This window comes from Entelurus aequoreus, linkage group LG06, assembly GCF_033978785.1.
Source record: "Entelurus aequoreus isolate RoL-2023_Sb linkage group LG06, RoL_Eaeq_v1.1, whole genome shotgun sequence".
Classification (NCBI taxonomy): domain Eukaryota; kingdom Metazoa; phylum Chordata; class Actinopteri; order Syngnathiformes; family Syngnathidae; genus Entelurus; species Entelurus aequoreus.
Genome location: NC_084736.1, coordinates 37,181,896 through 37,204,285, shown reverse-complemented (window position 1 = coordinate 37,204,285; position 22,390 = coordinate 37,181,896). Strand labels below are relative to the sequence as shown.

Genomic DNA, 22,390 nt, shown 5'->3' with positions numbered 1-22,390 from the left:
CTACAAAGTGGCCCTCTGAGGGCAGACATAACTACAAAGTGGCCCTCTGAAGGCAGCCATAACTACAAAGTGGCCCTCTGAGGGCAACCATAACTACAAAGTGGCCCTCTGAGGGCAACCATAACTACAAAGTGGCCCTCTGAAGGCAGCCATAACTACAAAGTGGCCCTCTGAGGGCGGCCATAACTACAAAGTGGCCCTCTGAGGGCAGTTATAACTACAAAATGGCCCTCTGGGGGCGGCCATAACTACAAAGTGGCCCTCTGAGGGCAGTTATAACTACAAAGTGGCCCTCTGGGGGCGGCCATAACTACAAAGTGACCCTCTGAGGGCAGTTATAACTACAAAATGGCCCTCTGAGGACAGTTATCACTACAAAGTGGCCCTCTGAGGGTAGACATTGTCAGGCTTGTCCCTGACAGTTTGGTTAAGTTTTAGTTTTTCCTCTGTTTGTTTTATTTCCTGTCAGCACTCTTATTTTGGTTCAGTTTCCTGTTTGTCTCTCTGAGTGCTGTCCCCTCAGCTGTGGCTGATTGGCACCTGGCCACACCTGGTGTCAATCAGCCAGCTGCTTTTTAAACCTGCCTTCCCCTCCAGTCAGTGCTGGATTATTGTCGTTCCGACCTGTCGCGTAGATATCAGTGTAACTGTATGCGGCAAGCTATATTTTGTAGCTGTTTGTAGCTTACTGTCTTTTTGTTCCACGTCCCTGTTTGCTGGATCCCTGTTCACTGTTTCCAGTTTGTCCATTCCAAGTTCCTGGTTTGTGTCTTTTCTTTATTTTTTTTATATTTTGGACATTAAATCATGTTTTCTTGCACAATGCCTGCCGCCTTCTCTGCATCTTGGGGTTCGTCACCAACACACCCTGACAGACATAACTACAAAGTTGCCCTCTGAGGGCGGCCATAACTACAAAGTGGCCCTCTGAGGGCAGACATAACTAGAAAGTTATGATGTAGGTGGGTTTATTTTTTACCATTATTTCGCTGTGTTTGTTGCATTTTTGTTGTGTTTCGCTTGATTGTAAAATATGTGGATGGAGACGGGTGTGACATTCATATGTTGTCAATATTCAGTGTTTTATCTTTCATAGTTCATATTGTAACATTCTTTATTTTCATGTACATTCTGGGTGTCTCATTCAGTAAACAAATGTCAAATTCCTTTTTCATGCGGTCTGTCATAACGTTAATAGCTTTCAATCAAACATTATTGTGAGGTTTTGTAATAGTGTTCCTAAAAATAGATATACCGGCCCCCAGACACATTTTTTTTTCTCTAAATTTGGCCCCTGTGTCAAAATTACTGCACTATTTACACTATGTTGCTTCAGAAGGCTACGGCTAAACTCATAAAGCTCTGGCAACAAGCCAGATGACTTCTGATTGGATAAAAGCTCAAATCTAAACACAACAACACCGGAGCCTGACATGAAGAGAATATGATGTGGAAAGTACATTTAAAATAAAATTAACTTTGATTAATTAATGCTCATCAGGTTGATTTGATAATTAAATCCTTTCACTAATGGTCCTGGGTGTGGCTTTGCTGATCTGCATAGCACCACCGCGGCTCAAACCAGAGAGTTTTTTTAAGTGCAAAAATTATAACTAAAGTGGTGAAGTTGCATTTTCATTTGCACTTTACATTTATTGACAGTTTATTTCAGAAACATATTTATTATTTATTTTAACACTGCATAATTGTGTTTAATTTTATTTTTCAATACGTTTTTTTGCAGTGTATTTGATCCGTATTTATTTTTGTAATCAGCCTGACCTATGTCTTGATAACAATCTTCGTGATTGACACATGTTTTCATATCATTAGACAAAGTTGTAAACTGTAAATAGGTTAGATGTAATTATTGAATACCATTAAAATCCAGAGTAAGATGACTAACTCTGTGTTAATATTCCAGTGGGCCCCAGTCCCCTCTGTAGTGGAAAAGTTGGGCTCTGAGGTAAAAAAAGTTAAGAATTCCGGTAATAAAGCGGATGAACATCGAAAAAAAAGTCAAACAAAGACACTGAACAGGTGGATTCTGACTAGTTCGCTCCCTGCAGGTGCTGGAATGCTGCAATACCCTTCTGTTTAGCTTTCAACTGGAAGTAGAATTGCCGTTGCGTCTTCAAGCCGTCCATAGCGTTTCTACTCGTATGGATTCTTCATTCATCTTTCCAAGCAACATTTGTAAGTTTTACAATATAACTAAAACAATTCTTACTTACTAAAGCGTACCATGTGTGATGTCTGTAGGAGTGTGTTCATGCATATTTGTACATGCTATCGTAATGTAATCAAGCTAGTGTCGTTAGCATTAGCTAATATGCTAACACGTTTACTAGTGTGTGTTAGTATTATTAACTTGCAATAACATTCTTTTTGTATTGTTTCACTTTCACAAATTTCTCAGTAAATTCACCAAAACGTCACCGTGGAGTTATTGAGTCTGTTTAGCTGATTGGAGAGCTAGCTTGCGCAACTAGTGGGTCCATAACCATGACTTCTGTTTTGTTTGATCAGCCGTTTTACTGCTGTGTTACAGACACCAATTGGAAACAATTATGGTATTTACAGAATATTTCTGTGTAAATAACTAATTTCATAATGTATATATCTGCGACAGTGCGGCTAATATATGGCAACATCTTTTTTTCCTTCTAAAACGCAGTAATTGAATCCCGACCACATGGAATGCCGGGAACTTGAAATACATGGAGGTAGTCTCTGCACGGCCATTGCAAGAGAGTGAACATGAGAGCGGTGGTGCGTGGGTGGTGGAGAACAGCATTTACACATGTTTTTTCATTCATACGCACATGTTTAAAGTACACATTCAATGTTGATGTCTGCTTTTTAGAAAAAAGAATGACAATTTTATAAAAAAAAAAAAAGCAGAATAAGCCCTATTTCAACTATTTCCTCTTCTATCCGATGAATGAAACAAAAAAAACATTGATAGCTGCAGTCCTCCCATTGGTGTTGTAGAATGTAAAAAGTGTTGTTCAATCAAATACTCACCAGTGATGGTGGTACCACGTAATTGTCCCTCCTTTAGTGCACAGCCCTGTTGAAGGAGGCACATCACTTAGTCACAATATGAAGAACAAAAGCAGAATTAAACACCTATTTGGCTAAAATGTGATGAGCAGTTGGAGTATGAAAGTATTAAGAACATCTTTCAGAAAGTATTACACCTGCTCAGTAGCCTAGTGGTTAGACTAGAGCAGGGGTCGGCAACCCAAAATGTTGAAAGAGCCATATTGGACCCAAAAAACAAAAACAAATCTGTCTGGAGCCGCAAAAAATTAAAAGCCATATTACATGTGTCATGAGATGTAAATTTAATTAAGAGGACTTAGAGGAAACTAAATTAGCTCAAATATAGCTACAAATTAGGCATAATGATGCAATATGTACATATAGCTAGCCTAAATAGCATGTTAGCATCGATTAGCTTGCAGTCATGCAGTGACCAAATATGTCTGATTAGCACTTCACACAAGTCAATAACATCAACAAAACTCACCTTTGTGCACTCATGTACAACGTTAAAAGTGTGGTGGACAAAATGAGACAGAAAAAGAAGTGGCATAAAACACGTCCTAGAAAGTCGGAGAAAGTTATGCATGTAAACAGACTATACGGTGAGTTCAAGGACCGCCAAAATAAGTAGGACAAAACGGCGCTCGCCAAATACTTGAATCAGTGAAGCATATTTAATATAAACAGTGTGATTTATAACAATTACGGAGGTTTGTGTCATGTTTGTCCTCCTACAGAAACCATACTAAAACAAAAAAATTGTTTTTTTTTTCCCCTCATCTTTTTCCATTCTTCATACATTTTTTAAAAAATCTCCAGAGAGCCACTAGGGCGGCGCTAAAGAGCCGCATGCGGCTCTAGAGCCGCGGGTTGCCGACCCCCGGACTAGAGTGTCCGCCCTGAGATGGGTAGGTTGTGAGTTCAAACCCCGGCCGAGTCATACCAAAGACTATACAAATGGGAGCCATTACCTCCCTGCTTGGCACTCAGCATCAAGGGTTGTAATTGGGGGTTAAATCACCAAAAATGATTCCTGGGCGTGGCCACCGCTGCTGCTCACTGCTCCCCTCACCTCTCAGGGGGTGAACAAGGGTAATGGGTCAAATGCAGAGAATAATTTTGCCACACCTAGTGTGTGTGTGACAATCATTGGTACTTTACCTTTAACTAAAACAAGTTCTGCATGATAGCAGCAGGTGTTTAGTCAGCTCATATCTGCATTTGTTGACCCGTTTTATTAGTATTTTCATAGCAAATAACATTTTGCAAGCATCTGTTAAAATGGCGCTGACTGGAGAACTGATCCTGAATGGAATGGTCTGCTCCACTAAGCAGCAGAGAAGACTCGGCTGAGCGGAAAAAGACTGAACGGCATCACTATTTCTGTTGAATAGATTGTGAAAGATGGGCAAAATTCAGAATTGCAGTTCCCCTTCAATAATTCCATGATTGTACTTGATAGTGCTTTTTAGGCCATGAGATGTAATACACAGACCACATGTTGGAGACTCATCAGCACCAAGACAGAAGGAGGAACATGATCTGGATCAAATCCTCCATCATTCTTCAGGCTGAAGTCCTCATCCTGGGTACCACAGGAATGTTTGCTCCTCGACTTGGCTGCTGGCTAGCAGACGCCTGAGTGGGAGGGACGCGGCTAAATATGTTTGTCTGTGAAATGGCCCCTAAAGTAAACATGGAAGTCCCCGTCATGTATCTGCTCTCAGCACCTGCTCCCATTCACCCCCTTGGTGCAGGCGCCCCCTACAGGGAGACCACGGTACTGTGCAAGGGTCAAGGCCTTAAAGGCACACACAGTCTTTTACTGGCATCATGGTGGAACACAAGGACATCAAATACTTAGTCAAACTATTACTAGTCCCCTTGAGACCCTCTAACAGTCAGGTTAGAAATACTAATCCTGGACTCAGATTTGAACAACAACAACAATAATCAGCAGCCTTTCACCACTAAAACACATCACATCAAATCAGACATAGAGAGACGAATCCATGCCTCGGTCTACAGCAGGTTAGACTACTGTCATGGTCTTGTCCCTGGCAAGACCAGGTACAATTATTTATAGAGCAGAATTCTGCACAAGTTTATTTATAGAGCAGAATTCTGCACTAAATTATTTATAGAGCACAATTCTGCACATAATTATTTATAGAGCACAATTATGCACACATTTATTTATAGAACACAATTCTGCACACATTTATTTATAGAGCACAATTCTGCACACGTTTATTTATAGAGCAGAATTCTGCACAAAATTATTTATAGAGCACAATTCTGCACAAAATTATTTATAGAGCAAAATTCTGCACAAATGTATTTATAGGGCACAATTATGCACATAATTATTTATAGAGCACAATTCTGCACATAATTATTTATAGAGCAGAATTCTGCACACGTTTATTTATAGAGCAGAATTCTGCACAAGTTCATTTATAGAGCAAAATTCTGCACAAAATTATTTATAGAGCACAATTCTGCACAAAATTATTTATAGAGCACAATTCTGCACAAATGTATTTATAGAGCACACTTCTGCACATAATTATTTATAGAGCACAATTCTGCATACGTTTATTTATAGAGCAGAATTCTGCACAAGTTTATTTATAGAGCAGAATTCTGCACATGTTTATTTAAAGAGCACAATTCTGCACAAACTTATTTATAGAGCACAATTCTGCACAAAATTATTTATAGAGCACAATTCTGCACAAAATTATTTATAGAGCACAATTCTGCACATAATTATTTATAGAGCACAATTCTGCACACATTTATTTATAGAACACAATTCTGCACACATTTATTTATAGAGCACAATAGTGCACACGTTTATCTATAGAGCAGAATTCTGCACACGTTTATTTATAGAGCAGAATTCTGCGCAAAATTGTTTATAGAGCACAGTTCTGCACATGATTATTTATAGAGCACAATTCTGCACATAATTATTTATAGAGCACAATTCTGCACACATTTATTTATAGAGCACAATTCTGCAAACGTTTATTTATAGAGCACAATTCTGCACACATTTATTTATAGAGCACAATTCTGCAAACGTTTATTTATAGAGCACAATTCTGCACAAAATTATTTATAGAGCACAATTCTGCACAAAATTATTTATACAGCAAAATTCTGCACAAATGTATTTATAGAGCAGAATTCTGCACATAATTATTTATAGAGCACAATTCTGCACACATTTATTTATAGAGCACAATTCTGCACACGTTTATTTATAGAGCAGAAATCTGCACAAGTTTATTTATAGAGCAAAATTCTGCACAAAATTATTTATAGAGCACAATTCTGCACACAATTATTTATAGAGCAAAATTCTGCACAAATGTATTTATAGAGCAGAATTCTGCACATAATTATTTATAGAGCACAATTCTGCACAAAATTATTTATAGAGCACAATTCTGCACAAAATTATATATAGAGCACAATTCTGCACAAAATTATTTATAGGGCATAATTCTGCACAAATGTATTTATAGAGCACAATTCTGCACATAATTATTTATAGAGCACCATTCGCACACGTTTATTTATAGAGCACAATTCTGCACAAAACTATTTATAGAGCACAATTCTGCACAACATAATTTATAGAGCACAATTCTGCACAAATGTATTTATAGAGCACAATTCTCCACATAATTATTTATAGAGCACAATTCTGCACACGTTTATTTATAGAGCAGAATTCTGCACACGTTTATTTATAGAGCAGAATTCTGCACAAGTTTATTCATAGAGCAGAATTCTGCACACAATTATTTATAGAGCACAATTGTGCACAAAATTATTTATAGAGCACAATTCTGCACAAAATAATTTATAGAGCACAATTCTGCACAAATGTATTTATAGAGCACAATTCTGCACATAATTATTTATAGAGCACATTTCTGCACACGTTTATTCATAGAGCACAATTCTACACAAGGCACAATTATTTAGAGAAAACAATTCTGCACAAAATTATTTATAGGGCACAATTCTGCACACATTTATTTATAGAGCACAATTCTACACAAGGCACAATTATTTATAGAGCACAATTTTGCACAAGTTTATTTATTGAGCACAATTCTACTCAAGGCACAATTATTTATTGAGCACAATTCTGCACAGTGCAAGTCAAAGAACAGTACAGAAACTTATGGGAAGGCAAAACTGAAAATAAAAATAATCATCATTCAAATTAACATCATCCCCACTGGACTCTCTAAAGGAGCTGCAGTACATCCAGAATGCTGCTGCTCGAGTCCTGACTATAACCAGGAAATACGACCATATTAGTCCAGTGCTCAGGTCACTGCCCTGACTTCCTGTAGCTCAGAGAATAGACTTGAAAACAGTTTTCCTTGTGTCCAAGTCTTCTCATGGTCTCGTGCCAAAGTAGATCTCTGACATGGTAGAACCGTATGAACCATCTCCAGCTCTGAGAAGCTCAGGGAGTGGTCTCCTGCTGGAGCCATGTTTACTTCCGTAAAGACTGCAGCATGTGTGATGTCATATCAGCATGCGAGTCGGACTGCATTCACATTATGTGAATGATTACATAAAAAGATAAGATCTGTCAAAAAAATCTGAATTGGACCTCCTACCCAGCAGTGTGAACGCTACTAGCCTAAGTTACATCAGTCAAATTGCAAAAACTAAAATGTACCATATTTTTCAGACTAAACTGTGTACCAGTATATAAGCCACACAATTTTAGAGGAAAAAAATATGTTTCCATATATTAGCCGCACCGTCACGGATATATACGTTGTGAAATGATTTATTTAAACATAAATATTATGTAAATGTTTATTTACATACCTTAATTGTTTCCAAACTGTGTCTGTATCATGGCAGTAAAACGGCTGATCAAACAAAACAGAAGTCATGGTCATGGATTCACTAGCTGCGCAAGTTAGCTCTCCAATCAGCTAAACAGACTCAATAACTCCACAGTGGCGTTTTGGTGAATTTACTGAGGAATTTGTGAAAGTGAAACAATACAAAAATAATGTTATGGTAAGTTTATAATACTAAGAAAACTTGTAAAGGTGTTAGCAAATTAGTAGGGCTGCGAATCTTTGGGTGTCCCACGATTCGATTCAATATCAATTCTTGGGGTCACGATTCGATTCAAAATCTATTTTTTTCAATTCAACGCGATTCTCGATTCAAAAACGATATTTTCCCGATTCAAAAGGATTCTCTATTCATTCATCCATCCATCCATCCATTTTCTACCGCTTATTCCCTTCGGGGTCGCGGGGGGCGCTGGAGCCTATCTCAGCTACAATCGGGTGGAAAGCGGGGTACACCCTGGACAAGTCGCCACCTCATCGCAGTCTATTCATTCAATACATAGGATTTCAGCAGGATCTACCCCAGTTTGCTGACATGCAAGCAGAGTGGTAGATTTTTGTAAAAAGCTTTTATAATTGTAAAGGACAATGTTTTATCAACTGATTGCAATAATGTAAATTTTTAAATGAACCAAAAATATGACTTATTTTATCTTTCTGAAAATATTGGACACTGTGTGTTGTCAAGCTTATGAGATGCGATGCAAGAGAGTTAGTTTTTAGTTTTTAGCTCAATGCCTTCATGATGGTTTGTATGTTGTATGTATTTTATGTATTTCTACCTTGTTTTACTGTTGTACCTCGTTTTTACTGTTGTACCTTGTTTTTTACTGTTGAACTTTGTTTTTAATGACTACTGCTGCAAACCAAATTGCCCCTCGGGGACAATAAAGATTTTCTAAGTCTAAGTCTAAGTCTAAGCCACTGTGACACTATTGTTCTTTTTTTTAAATTTTTTATAAATGTCTAATGATAATGTCAATGAGGGATTTTTAATCACTGCTATGTTGAAATTGTAACTAATATTGATACTGTTGTTGATAATATTCATTTTTGTTTCACTGCTTTTGGTTTGTTCTGTGTCGGGTTTGTGTCTCCTCTCGATTGCTCTGTTTATTGCATTTCTGAGTGTTGCTGGGTCGGGTTTGGTTTTGGAATTGGATTGCATTGTTATGGTATTGCTGTGTATTGTTTTGTTGGATTGATTAATTTAAAAATAAATAAATAAATAAATAATGAAAAAAATGATTAAAAAATCGATTTTTTAAAAATGAGAATCGATTCTAAATCGCACAACGTGAGAATCGCGACTTGAATTCGAATCGATTTTTTCCCACACCCCTACAAATTAGCTAATGCTAACCACGCTAGCTTCATTACATTACGATAGCACGTACAAAGAGTTAAGAAAACACTCCTACAGACATCACACATGGGACGCTTTAGTAAATAAGAATTGTTTTAGCCTTGTTGTAAAACTTAGAAACGTTGCTTGGAGTGATGACTGAAGAATTCATGCGAGTAGAAATGTTCTAGACTGCTAGAGGACGGAACGGCATATTTACTTCCGGTTGAAAGCACAGTCTAAACAGAAGTGCAATGCAGCACCTACAGAGAGTGAACTTGTCCAAAAGATGGTGCCGTAACACAAACAACAACACACCTATTCAATGTGTTTGCTTGGGGTTTTTTTGCATTCTGAAAAAAATCCATAAATTAGCCGCACCGTTTTATAGGCTGCAGGGTTTAAAGCTTAGGGGGAAAGTAGCAGCTTTTATTGTGGAGTTTAGGCTAAAAAGGAGAGGACTTAAAGGGGCGCCTTGAGGAACGTGTTGTCAATCCCAAAATGTTCTAGGTTTAAATGTTGTGTGTCCAAGTTGTTCTGTACAACAGGAGCACTCCAATGTTCTTACAATGTTGCTCCCCCAAGTTTTGGACTCAACTCATGGTGCCGGAGTTGTCCCTCAACCCGCCACTTAATAGGCTGTACCACTGAAGTGACTTTTTTAAAATATAAATATTCTGATTCACACTTTCTGTAAAAAATTGGCCGTATTTGTGTGAAAGTGCCTTGTTTCCACACTACTACCGGTGCATTACTGCAGTGCACTTTCAGCCAGGGAGAATGTTCATCCTCTGATCAGCGAGAAGAAAACGCTTTATTTAGAACCAGCGAGAGGATGCCAGCCCGTTGCCATAGCAACAGGTAGTCAACATTTGCTGGTGCAGCATCTCTTGCAACTGATGATTATTGTAGTCCAGTGTTTGACCTGGACCATGGTCATCATGGCCATGCCAGTTGGGCAGCTCACACATGGTGGGTGGCCCACCTCTGTGGGAGTGGGATGTGGAGCATATCAACAAGTTCTGGCTGCTCATTGATTGGAAGTGCGGTGCCCACTTTGTGTGCAGCTTGTCCTCCTCTGTTGTGTTGGGAAGAATCATTTTCTCTAGCGCTTATCCTGTCATCAGTGAGCAGGAGCCTATCTCAGCTGACCTCCTAAAACACGACATTATAGACATATAGAGAGATAAATACTATATTTCCTCAGGAAAATGTAGCATCATATAAATATAGTATTTTCCCCAAAAATATGTATAGAAGTGGAATATCTGATGTGAAGTCATTGGAGTTTTCAAAAGTCAAAAGGTCAATCAGTCATAACAACATTGATTTTGATGTTTTTTTATTTAACAATCAAGTTTTTATTCTTACAAGAAAAAGTCTCACTAAAATTCTTGGAGATCCAAAAGGGCCCCACTCATAAAAATATATATATATTTTTTTTACTTTCAAGATAATGTATAGTAAATATCATTGGAGCTTTCAATGTGTCAATCAGTCATAACAACATTGATTTTGATATATTATTATTTTTGGAGCAATGACAGTTTTTTTTTTTTTCAAGAAAAAGTCCCACTAAAATTCTTAGGGATGCCGAAGCGTTCCCAGGAACTCCGGGTCGGATCTCATCCACCCCCGGGGCCTTGCCACCGAGGAGCTTTTGAAGTACCTCAGCTACCTCAGCCCCAGAAATAGGAGAGCCCACCACAGATTCCCCAGGAATTGCTTTCTCATAGGAAGATGTGTTGGTGGGATTAAGGAGGTCTTCGAAGTATTCCCTCCACCGATCCACAACATCTGCAGTCGAGGTCAGCAGAACACCATCCCCACCATACACGGTGTTGATAGTGCACTGCTTCCCCTTCCTGAGGTGGCGGATGGTGGTCCAGAATTGCTACGAAGCCTTCCGGAAGTCGTTTTCCATGGCTTCCCCGAACTCCTCCCATGTCCGAGTTTTTGCCTCCGCGACCGCTGAAGCTGCACACCACTTGCCCCGTCGGTACCTGTCCGCTGCCTCCGGTGTCCTATGAGCCAAAATAACCAGATAGGACTCTTTCTTCAGCTTGACGGCATCCCTCACTGCTGGTGTCCACCAGCGGGTTCTAAGTTAACCGCCACGACAGGCACCAACTACCTTGCGGCCTCAGCCGCCTCGACAATAGAGGTACGGAACAGGGTCCACTCGGACTCAATGTCCAGCACCTCCCTCGTGATAAGTTCAAAGTTCTTCCGGAGGTGGGAATTGAAACTCTCTGACAGGAGACTCTGCTAGACGTTCCCAGCAGACCCTCACAATGCGTTTGGGCCTGTCAGGTCTGTCCGTCATCCTCCCCCACCATCGCAGCCAACTAACCACTAGGTGGTGATGGATAGAAACGCTCCGCCCCTCTCTTCACCCGAGTGTCCAAAACATGAGGCCGCAAACCCGAAGACACAACTACAAATTCGATAACGGTACTGCGGCCTAGGGTGTCCTGGTGCCAAGTGCACATATGGACACCCTTATGTTTGAACATGGTGTTTGTTATGGACGATCTGTGACCAGCACAAAAGTCCAATAACAAAACACTACTCGGGTTCAGATCCGGGTGGCCATTCTTCCCAATCACGCCTCTCCAGGTTTCACAGTCGTTGCCAACATGAGCGTTGAAGTCCCCCAGTAGGACAAGGGAATCACCCAATCGCACTTTCTAGTACTCCCTCGAGTGTATCCAAAAAGGGTGGGTACTCAGAACTGCTGTTTGGTGCGTAAGCACAAACCACAGTCAGGACCCGTCCCCCCACCCGAAGGCGGAGGGAAGCTACCCTCTCGTCCACTGGGTTGAATTCCAACGTGCAGGCTTTTAGCCGGGGGGCAACAAGAATTGCCACCCCAGCCCGTCGCCTCTCACTGCGTGCAACGCCAGAGTGGAAGAGAGTCCAGCCCCTCTCGAGAGAACTGGTCCCAGAGCCCTTGCTGTGCGTCGAAGTGAGTCCGATTATATCCAGCCGGAACTTTTCCACCTCGCATACTAGCTAAGGCGCCTCTCCCCTCCCCCAGCGAGGTGACATTCCACCGCCCAAGAGCTAGCTTATGTAGCCGAGGATCAGACCACCAAGTGCCCTTCAGCTGCAGCTCAGCTCACACTGCACTCGACCTCTATGACCCCTCCCATGAGTGGTGAACCCATTGGAGGGGGGAACCACGTTGCCTCTTCGGGCTGTGCCCGGCCGGGCCCCACGGGGACAGGCCCGGCCACCAGGCGCTCGCCATCGTGACCCACCTCCAGGCCTGGCTCCAGAGGGGGGCCCCGGTAACCTGCGCCCGGGCAAGGGAAAACTGAATCCCGGTTGTTGTATTCCCATAGAAGAATAGAATAGAATAGAATATATCTTTATTGTCATTGTACATTGTACAACGAAATTGCAAGCAAAACTAATTTAGTGCAAATTCATAACACATAAAAACATAAGGACATAGATAAATAGATAAAAATAGATAAAAATACATAAAATACATAAAATAGCAAGCACACAGCTCACATGCACAGTCATTATTGTTGTCTTGTGTTCAGCGACACTATTGCTCTCGGGTAAAAAGTGTTCTTAAATCTGTTTGTCCAGCATTTTATTGTCCTGTATCTCCTGCCCGAGGGCAGCAGTTCAAAAAGTTTATGTCCAGGGTGAGATGGGTACCTTATGATGTTTTGGACCTTTTTGAGGCACCTGGTACTGTACAGTTCATTCAGGGAGGGGAGAGAGCAGCCAGTGATCTTCATGGCAGTTTTTATGACCTTCTGGAGTGCATTTCTCTCTGCCACCGGGCAGCTGCCATACCATACACACATGCAGTATGTCAGCACACTCTCTATTGAGCAGCGATAGCAGTTTTTGTGACAAACTGTTCTTTTTGAGGAGTCTCAGAAAGTAAAGTCTCTGCTATGCCTTTTTGATGGTCCCTGAGGGGTTCATACTCCACGACAGGTCTTCCTCGATCTGGATCCCCAGGAACCTGAAGTCAGAGACCCATTCCACATAGTCCCCATTGATGTACAGTGGTTGATGGATGGCAAAGGTGTGTAAAATTGGTGTAAAAATGGGAACATCCTGGATGATTGATGGATGACAAAGGTGTGTAGAATTTGTGTAAAAATGGGAACATCCTGTATGATTGATGGATGATAAAGGTGTGAGGAATTGGTGTAAAAAAGCCTTGCATGCTCTGTGGGGAACAGTTAAGAAGGAGCGTGTAGGAGGTGCAATAGAAGCATTAACAAGACTGATGAGTATATTAAAATGAGTTGTCTTCATGCTCCAACACGTCTGACCTCCCTGAGGACCGACACTTTGACAAGAACTCAGTCAGAACCTTCAGTCGTGTCTCACAACTTCAACCTGAAGCAGGGTGTCCTAACTTGTTCCACTGGGACCTCACACTTAACCGTCTAATCACTTTGATATATCCATCCATCCATCCATCTATCCATCAATATTCTACCGCTTGTCCCTGTTTTTGTTACGTACGCCAAAGGGGTAGGAGACGGCACAACAGCTGGAGGTCTAGCTCAACGGGTATTTATTGAGCTTTTGATGAATACGTAGAGTGTGTATGCTACTATGTGTGTGCATGCAAGCTTATGTGTAGAATTTAACCATGTAGGATTTACCGGAGGTTGTTGTAAGTGTGTGTTGGTTGTGGTAGCAAACAAGTCCAAAGGGGCGAGGCAAAAGAGGTCTGTGATCCAAGTGAGGTCCGTGGGATAGGAAAGAGGCGTCCAGAGGTCCAGGTCCGAGAGCGGGGGAAGTCAAGGCTTGAGGAAGGCAGTCAGGGTCAAGGGGGAGATCAGCAGGTGAGGAGCACGGCTTACTGCTGAGACACGGAGACAACTGCGGGAACAAGAGACGACAAGGACAGGTAAGTACTGGGTACGAGGGAACAAGGAGAGAGCAGACACAGGAGAGGAGCCAGAGACACGAAGCTATTGTAACAGAGGCAATGTTCCGGCGCAGAGTAGTCAGCAGAGTGAGTCTTTATGCTGCTGTTCCTCATCAAGTCCAGGTGCGTTGGTTGTAGATTGCCTGCGGCTGTGGAGGCGCGTGGCACATGCGAAGGCGTGACCTGCGGTGCACACAGCGGAGCTTGTAGGTGCTCCCACCATGGAGGGAGAAGCAGACTGCGCGTGCGCCGTAACAGTGCCCCCCCTCTTATGCGAGGCACCCGACGAGCGCTGGAGAGCTCCAGGGTTGGCCCGATACAAGTCCTCCAGAAGAGAAGGGTCAGCAAGGTAGGAGGCCGACACCCAGGATCTGTCCTCTGGACAATACCCCTCCCAATCGACCAAAAACACCAGGCCCGTAACTTGCCGACGGACCCCGAGAATCCCTTTCACGGTCCACACCGGGTCACCGTTATCCAGGATTCTGGGAGGCGGGGGATCAGGTTTGATATGAGAAACATATGTCTCTTCACAGAGGGGGGAAGAGACAATCTAACAGATGCAGGGTTGATGATGGCCTCCACCGTATAAGGTCCTACAAAACGGGGTGCAAGTTTACGGGATGGTACCCGTAGGTGGAGGTCCTTGGCCCGTAACAGGACTTGTTGTACGGGAGTGTAGGATGGAGCCGGAAGGCGCCGCCGGTTGGCACAGCGGCACATTCTCTTGGAGGCCCTCAACAGGGCAGCATGGGTGGTTTTCCAATTTTGGCGGTATCTCTTGATGTGCCTGCGAGAAGAAGGGACGGCCACTTCGGCCTCCTGTTGGGGAACATAGGGGGTTGATAACCGAGGGAGCACTCGAATGGTGACAAACCGGTGGCCGAGCTCTCCATAGAATTGTAGGCGAACTCAACCCAGGGCAAGAACTAGCTCCAAGAGGCGGGTTGGCGGGCGGAAACACAGCGTAGCATGGTCTCCACACATTAGTTTGTCCTCTCCGCTTGCCCGTTACTCTGTGGGTGGTATTCTGATGTAAGACTGGCCGTAGCCCCAATCCCCTTACAAAAGGTCTGCCACACCCGGGGAGTGAACTGGGGGCCACAGTCAGACACAATGTCCATGGGTATGCCATGCTGCTTTACCACATGAATGGTAAGGAGGTCGGCCGTCTCAGAAGAAGAGGGAAGTTTAGGCACAGGAACAAAGTGCGCGGCTTTGGAGAAGCGGTCAACGATGGTAAGAATGGTGGTGTTACCTCGGGATGGGGGTAATCCAATGTTGAAATCCAGCGCAATGTGTGACCAGGGACAGGTAGGGAGTACAGCAGGCCCGCCGGTGGTCTGTGGGAAGACTTGTTGCGAGAACAGGTACTGTATGCAGCGATAAACTCACGGGTATCCATAGCCATCGATGGCCACCAGAACTGCCGGCGGATGAAAGAGTGCATGCGCTGGAATCCCGGATGGCAGAAGACGATGCTGGAATGCACCCAGTCCAGAACTTTGGGGCGTAGCTCTCGGGGAACAAAGAGCTTGTTGGGGGTCCGCCCCCTCGTCCAGGATTGGAGCGCATGGCGGCCCGAACTTGGTTCTCCACTTCCCAGGTGACCATGCAGATGATTCCGGCGGGAGGAAGGATGGGTTCTTCTGAGGCGGTGCAGGCGGGCTCCTCCGAGAACTGCCGGGACAGGGCATCAGCCTTAGTATTGCGGGAGCCCGGCCTGAAAGAGAGGATTGGGACCAGCGGGCCTGCCGGTCATTCAGCCTTCTAGCTGACCGAACATGCAGGAGGTTGCGGTGATCCGTGAGGACCTGAAATTGGTGTATGGCCCCTTCAAGCCAGTGTCTCCACTCCACTAAAGCGCCGTGGACTGTCAGCAGCTCTCTGTTACCGGCATCATAGTTACGTTCCGCGGGTGAAAGGCACATGTATGGATACTGTTGTCCAACTTGAGTGCTGAAAAAATACCGCCCCAATCCCCGAATCGGAGGCGTCCACCTCCACAATAAACGGACAGTCTGGGTCAGGGTGAACAAGGATGGGGGCGGAGACAAAACTCCTCTTGAGGTTCCAAAAGGCCATCTTGGCCTCTCGGGTCTACTGAAAGGGAATGTTGGTAGAAGTGAGTGCATGGAGTGGTGCGGCCAGCTTCCTGAAGTCCTTAATGAATCGTCGGTAAAATCCCGCGAATCCCAGGAAGCGCCTCAGCTCCGTCCGAGTAGAAGACTGAGGCCACTCCACCACCGCCTCCACCTTCTTGAGGTCAGCCTTGATGTGAACTTTTTCAATGATAAAGCCCAGGAAGTCAACAGAGGGTGCGTGAAACTCACATTTCTTGGCTTTCACGAAGAGACGGTTCTCCAGGAGTCGCTGAAGAACGAGGCGGACGTGTCGGTGATGCTCCTGCAGATCTTTAGAAAAAATAGAATGTCATCTAAGTAAACGACTACAAACCGAACGATCATGTCTCTTAGAACGTCGTTCACAAGGGCTTGGAAAATGGCAGGCGCGTTGGTGAGCCCGAACGGCATGGCTCGGTACTCAAAGTGGCCCAGATGCGTATTGAATGCTGTTTTCCACTCATCACCCTCCTTGATGTGCACCAGGTGGTAGGCATTACGTAAGTCCAACTTTGTGAAAATGGTGGCAGGGGCGAGGGGCTCAAAGGAGGAGCTCCGGAGGGGTAGTGGGTACTTGTTCTTAACGGTGATGCAGTTGAGTTGTCGATAGTCAATACAGGGTCTTAAAGAACCGTCCTTGTTAACAAAAAAACACCCCCTCTGCCACCGGAGACTTGGATGGGGTGATAATCCCGGGAGGTGAGAGACTCAGAGATGTAGTCCCTCATGGCTTGTTTCTCAGGGAGGGACAGATTAAACAGGCGGCTGGATGGGAGGACGCGTTGGGGAGCAGGTCGATCGCACGGTCATAGGGTCTGTGGGGCGGAAGAGAAAGAGCTTGTTCCTTACTGAAGACAGCCGCCAGGTCATGGTAAGCCAAAGGAACACGAGAGAGATCGGGAAGTGGTGAGGTAGGTTTGGGTCTGCAGGGGGAGGCACGGCCGACCTGAGGCAGTGCGCGTAGCAGGGAGTGCTCCTTGCCAGTATCTTGCCAGAGGACCAGGATATGTGGGGGTCATGTTGACAAAGCCAGCAGCGGCAGAGGACAAGGAGGGCTACTGGGGCATCCAGTAACCAGAGGCTGATGGTCTCAGTATGGTTGCCCGAGAGAGTCAACGACAGGGGTATAGTGCAATGTTTGATGGAGCCCAAAGGGTGTCCGTCCAAGGCTTGAGCGGAGATGAAGGTGTCGAGAGAAACTATGGGGATACCGGCTTGTCGGGCGTAATCCAGGTCGATGAAGCTCTCGTTGGGCCCGGAGTCCAAATAGGCCCCAACTAACAATGTCCTCAAATTCCAGGCCAAGGTCGCGGGAAAAACTATGCCAGGATCCATTCTTTCCTTTCTTTTTAAGGTGGGGACAGGTGTATGGCTCATCAGGATCCCCCTTGGCTGGTGAGCCAGATCCTTAGGCCGTGAAGGGCAGTTGCGGATGATTTTGGTCCACGAGGCCGCAGTAGAGGCAGTGATGTTGTCGGAATCTTCTCTCCTGTTCCTCGATCGGCAATCGAGACCTGCCTAGCTGCATCGGCTCCGTGATGGTAGCAGGAGACATAGTCGGGGGAATGTCTGTCCTATGGGGCGTCGGTCGGCAGGTCGGGGTAGGTGTGTCGATGTGAAGCTGGCGGAGGTAAGGGCTTTCTCTGCGGCATGTTCCAAAAGTCTCTGGTCGAAAAGCAGGGCCAGTTTGATGAGCTCACGGCAGGAGGAAGGTCGGTCCTGCAGTAAGCCGTCTTTAATGGTCTCGCTAAGGCCTCTCCTGTAGGCACCCTGTAGTGCTTTGTCTCCCCATTCGCTGTCAGCTGCCAGCGTGCGGAACTCCAGAGTGTAAGTGGCCACGGAGCGGTAGCTCTACCGAATGGTGTGCAGCCTAGTGGCGGCGTCACCCCCATCAGCTGGGTGGTCGAAGACTGCTTGGAACTCTGTTTAAAAGGCACCATCGGTAGCATAATGAGACGGTTGGTGTTGAAAAGATGAACTCACACTGCACCAGGAAGCCTCTGCAAAGTTCAAAATCTCCCTTGAAAGATTTAGGGCTGGCAATCTTGGGTTACCGAGGTTGAGGCTGTCCTCCCGTGGAGGGTGTCGCTAGGGTGCCAAAATCAGACGTGGGGGGTGTCACCTGGCTTGGACTGAGGGTGTCCAATCTAGCCAGCAGACTAGTGAAGGCGACGTCCAGATTGTCCTCCAAGTTGGAGAAACGGGTCTGGTGTTGCTGGAGTACTGTCTGCATGGCAGACAGCTCAGGTGTCGAGGGGACTCGGGAAAGAGGGGTGGCCTGAGATCTCTGCGTGCCATCTGCTTCCATCATGGCCGGAACGTACAGTTACGTACGACAAGGGGGAAGGAGACGGCACGACAGCAGGAGGTCTAGCTCAACGGGTCTTTATTGAGCTTTTGATGAATACGTTGAGTGTGTATGCTACTTTGTTTGTGGGATAGGAGAGAGGCGTCAAAAGGTCCAGCCAGGTCCGAGAGCGGGGGAAGCCGAGGATCGAGGAAGGCAGTCAGGGTCCAGGGGGAGATCAGCAGGTGAGGAGCACAGCTCACTGCTGAGACACGGAGACAACTGCGGGAACAGGAGACGACAAGGACAGGTAAGTACTGGGCACGAGGGAACAAGGAGAGAGCAGACACAGGAGAGGAGCCAGACATGCAAAGCTTACTATAACAGAGGCTACGTTCCGGCGCAGAGTAATCAGCAGAGTGAGTCTTTATGCTGCTGCTCCTCATTAAGTCCAGGTGCGTTGATTGAAGATTGCCTCCGGCTGTGGAGGTGCGTGGCCGTGGTCTGCGTGTGTGGGGGCGTGTCCTGCGGTGCTCGCGGCGGAGCTTTTAGGTGGTCCCGTCGTGGAGGGAGAAGCAGACTGCGCGTGCGCCGTAACAGTTTTCTTTTCAAAATGTTGACTTTTGGAACTTTTAGGGCTCCCCTAAGTTTGGTCCACAGACTAAGAATGTAAAAAATTAGAAAAATAAGTCATGAATTATTATCATGTTTTTTTTATTTCATCCAATGCCTAATTCTCTAAATCATCTGTCAATAAAAAGTAGTTTTTTTTCCTTATGTTTTATGCCCTCTTTGTCAAAACCCTGTTTTTTATGGTAAAAATACAAAATATGCAATATTATCCCCTCAAAATCTTTGAAAGTTAAATATTAGATGTGAAGTTTACCATGAATTGATTAACGTGGACCCCGACTTAAACAAGTTGAAAAACGTATTCAAGTGTTACCATTTAGTGGTCAATTGTAAGGAATATGTACTGTACTGTGCAATCTACTAATAAAAGTTTCAATCAATCAATCAATCAAGTAATTTGAGCCCTAAATATGTCAATAATTCGTAACATTGATTTATTATTATTTTTTGAGCAAAGACAGTTTTTGTTTTTTTTTAAAGAAAAAGTCCCTCTAAAATCTTGGAGATCCAAAATTTTTTTTTACTTTCAAGTCTTGAGTTTGGAGAATAGATGAACTTCAGATCTATCAGTCCATTATAATTTAGAAGATTTTTCATGTTTTTTGGTTTTCTGCCTTTTTTTGTCAAAAAAAGAAAAATGTTTTTTTATGACAAACAAACAAAATATGCAATATTTTCCCCCAAAATATTTCAAAGTGTAATATTTGATGTGAAGTCATTGGAGCTTTCAATAGTCCAATCAGTCATAACAACATTGATTTTAACGCATTATTATTATTGAGCAATGATAGTTTTATTAAAGAAAAAGTCCCACTAAAATTATTGGGGATCCAAAAGGGCCCCACTCATAAAAATATATATATATTTTTACTTTCAAGACAATAAATAATAAATATCATTGGAGCTTTCAATGTGTCAATCATTCATAACAACATTGATTTTGAGTCATTATTATTTTTTGAGCAATTAGTTTTTTTGAAAGAAAAAGTCCCACTAAACTTCTTGGAGATCCAAAAGGGCCCCACTCATAAAAATAATTATTTTGTTTTTTTACTTTCCAGGCTTGAGTCTGGAGAATAGATACACTTCAGATCTATCTGTCCATTATATGTTTTTTTTGTTTTTTTCATGTTTTGTCAAAAAACATTGATTTTGAGTCATTATTATTTTTGGAGAGATGTTCAAGAAAAAACTACTATGTGATATTAGTCAAAATTCAAACTTTTTCTCGCTACTTTACACCTGTTTGATCTCTTATTACACTTGTTTATGTTTTCTTTTTTAATAGTATTTAAAAAAATGAGCTGCACTGTGGACACTCTTTTTGATGAAACAAAAGTTGTTCCAGATTGTCTGTTATTGCTTATTCAGGAAAGATGATTTTTTACTGAGGGCCCTTGGGGGCCAAAAGTTAAAAGCAGTCTTGTTTCAGACTTGAGAAGTGGAAAGTGCTGATGAGTCTCTGTGGGTGGAGCCAGGAAGATGAGCCTGATGTATCTCCAGGGTCCTGGTCAAGTGCTAATAGACTAGAGGCGGATGAAGGGGCGTGGTCTCACCCTTCTTCTTCTTCTTCTCTTATGTGGCGGACTACTTCCTTTTGTCCCTCTTGCACACCCACATTCCCCACACCTCCGACACTGCGGCTGGGTTGTCTCTCCTTGCAGTCAGGCTAACAGACGGGAGAGGAGCGTGACAGATGGTGTTCACAGCTCTATTTCTGAGGCTGGACTTGTACCCGCCTCCTGCAGCCAAGTGCTCATGAGTGTGCCTCCTCGTCTTCGCGCTCGCTGCTCAAGCCATTCATTTGCAGGCTGATTGTCAAGTCCAAGTGACAAGGAGGACTTGCGTACAGTTCTAACCCAAGTCTGATCGCATCTGTTAATAGCCAAGACAAAACATTTCAAGTGGAATCTGCCACTTGACTTTTGTCCAGCAGCACTGATGACGCAATCCTGCTAAATCTTGTGCATGTCAATCACGCACATACCATGTCAATCCCAAGTCCTCCTGCAAACACCATGTCAGTCTCAAGTGCTACTGTACAGACCATGTCAGTCCCAAGTCCTCCTGCACACACCATGTCAGTCCCAAGTCCTCCTGCACACACCATGTCAGTCCCAAGTCCTCCTGCACACACCAAGTCAGTCCCAAGACCTCCTGCACACACCATGTCAGTCCCAAGTCCTCCTGCACACACCATGTCAGTCCCAAGTCCTCCAGCACACACCATGTCAGTCCCAAGTCCTACTCTACAGACCATGTCAGTCCCAAGTCCTCCTGCACACACCGAGTCAGTCCCAAGTCCTCCTGCACACACCGAGTCAGTCTCAAGTCCTACTCTACAGACCATGTCAGTCCCAAGTCCTCCTGCACACACCGAGTCAGTCTCAAGACCTACTCTACAGACCATGTCAGTCCCAAGTCCTCCTGCACACACCATGTCAGTCTCAAGTCCTACTCTACAGACCATGTCAGTCCCAAGTCCTCCTGCACACACCGAGTCAGTCCCAAGTCCTCCTGCACACACCATGTCAGTCCCAAGTCCTCCTGCACACACCATGTCAGTCCCAAGTCCTCCTGCACACACCATGTCAGTCCCAAGTCCTCCTGCACACACCATGTCAATCCCAAGTCCTCCAGCACACACCATGTCAGTCCCAAGTCCTCCTGCACACACCATGTCAATCCCAAGTCCTCCAGCACACACCATGTCAGTCCCAAGTCCTCCTGCACACACCGAGTCAGTCCCAAGTCATCCAGCACACACCATGTCAGTCCCAAGTCCTCCTGCACACACCATGTCAGTCCCAAGTCCTCCTGCACACACCAAGTCAGTCCCAAGTCCACCAGCACACACCATGTCAGTCCCAAGTCCTCCTGCACACACCATGTCAGTCTCAAGTCCTACTGTACAGACCATGTCAGTCCCAAGTCCTCCAGCACACACCGAGTCAGTCCCAAGTCCTCCTGCACACACCGAGTCAGTCCCAAGTCCTCCTGCACAGACCATGTCAGTCCCAAGTCCTCCTGCACACACCATGTCAGTCCCAAGTGCTACTGTACAGACCATGTCAGTCCCAAGTCCTCCTGCACACACCATGTCAGTCCCAAGTCCTCCTGCACACACCA

General features: G+C 44.4%; 1 protein-coding gene across 1 annotated transcript in view; it reads right to left on the bottom strand.

The window, feature by feature from the left end:
• LOC133652198 (phosphatidylethanolamine-binding protein 4) overlaps positions 1-22,390 on the bottom strand; it is a 424,418-nt gene that overhangs the window by 39,421 nt on the left and 362,607 nt on the right. The window contains 1 exon segment of the mRNA XM_062050682.1: positions 3,028-3,073. Coding sequence (XP_061906666.1) covers positions 3,028-3,073 — 46 coding nt within the window.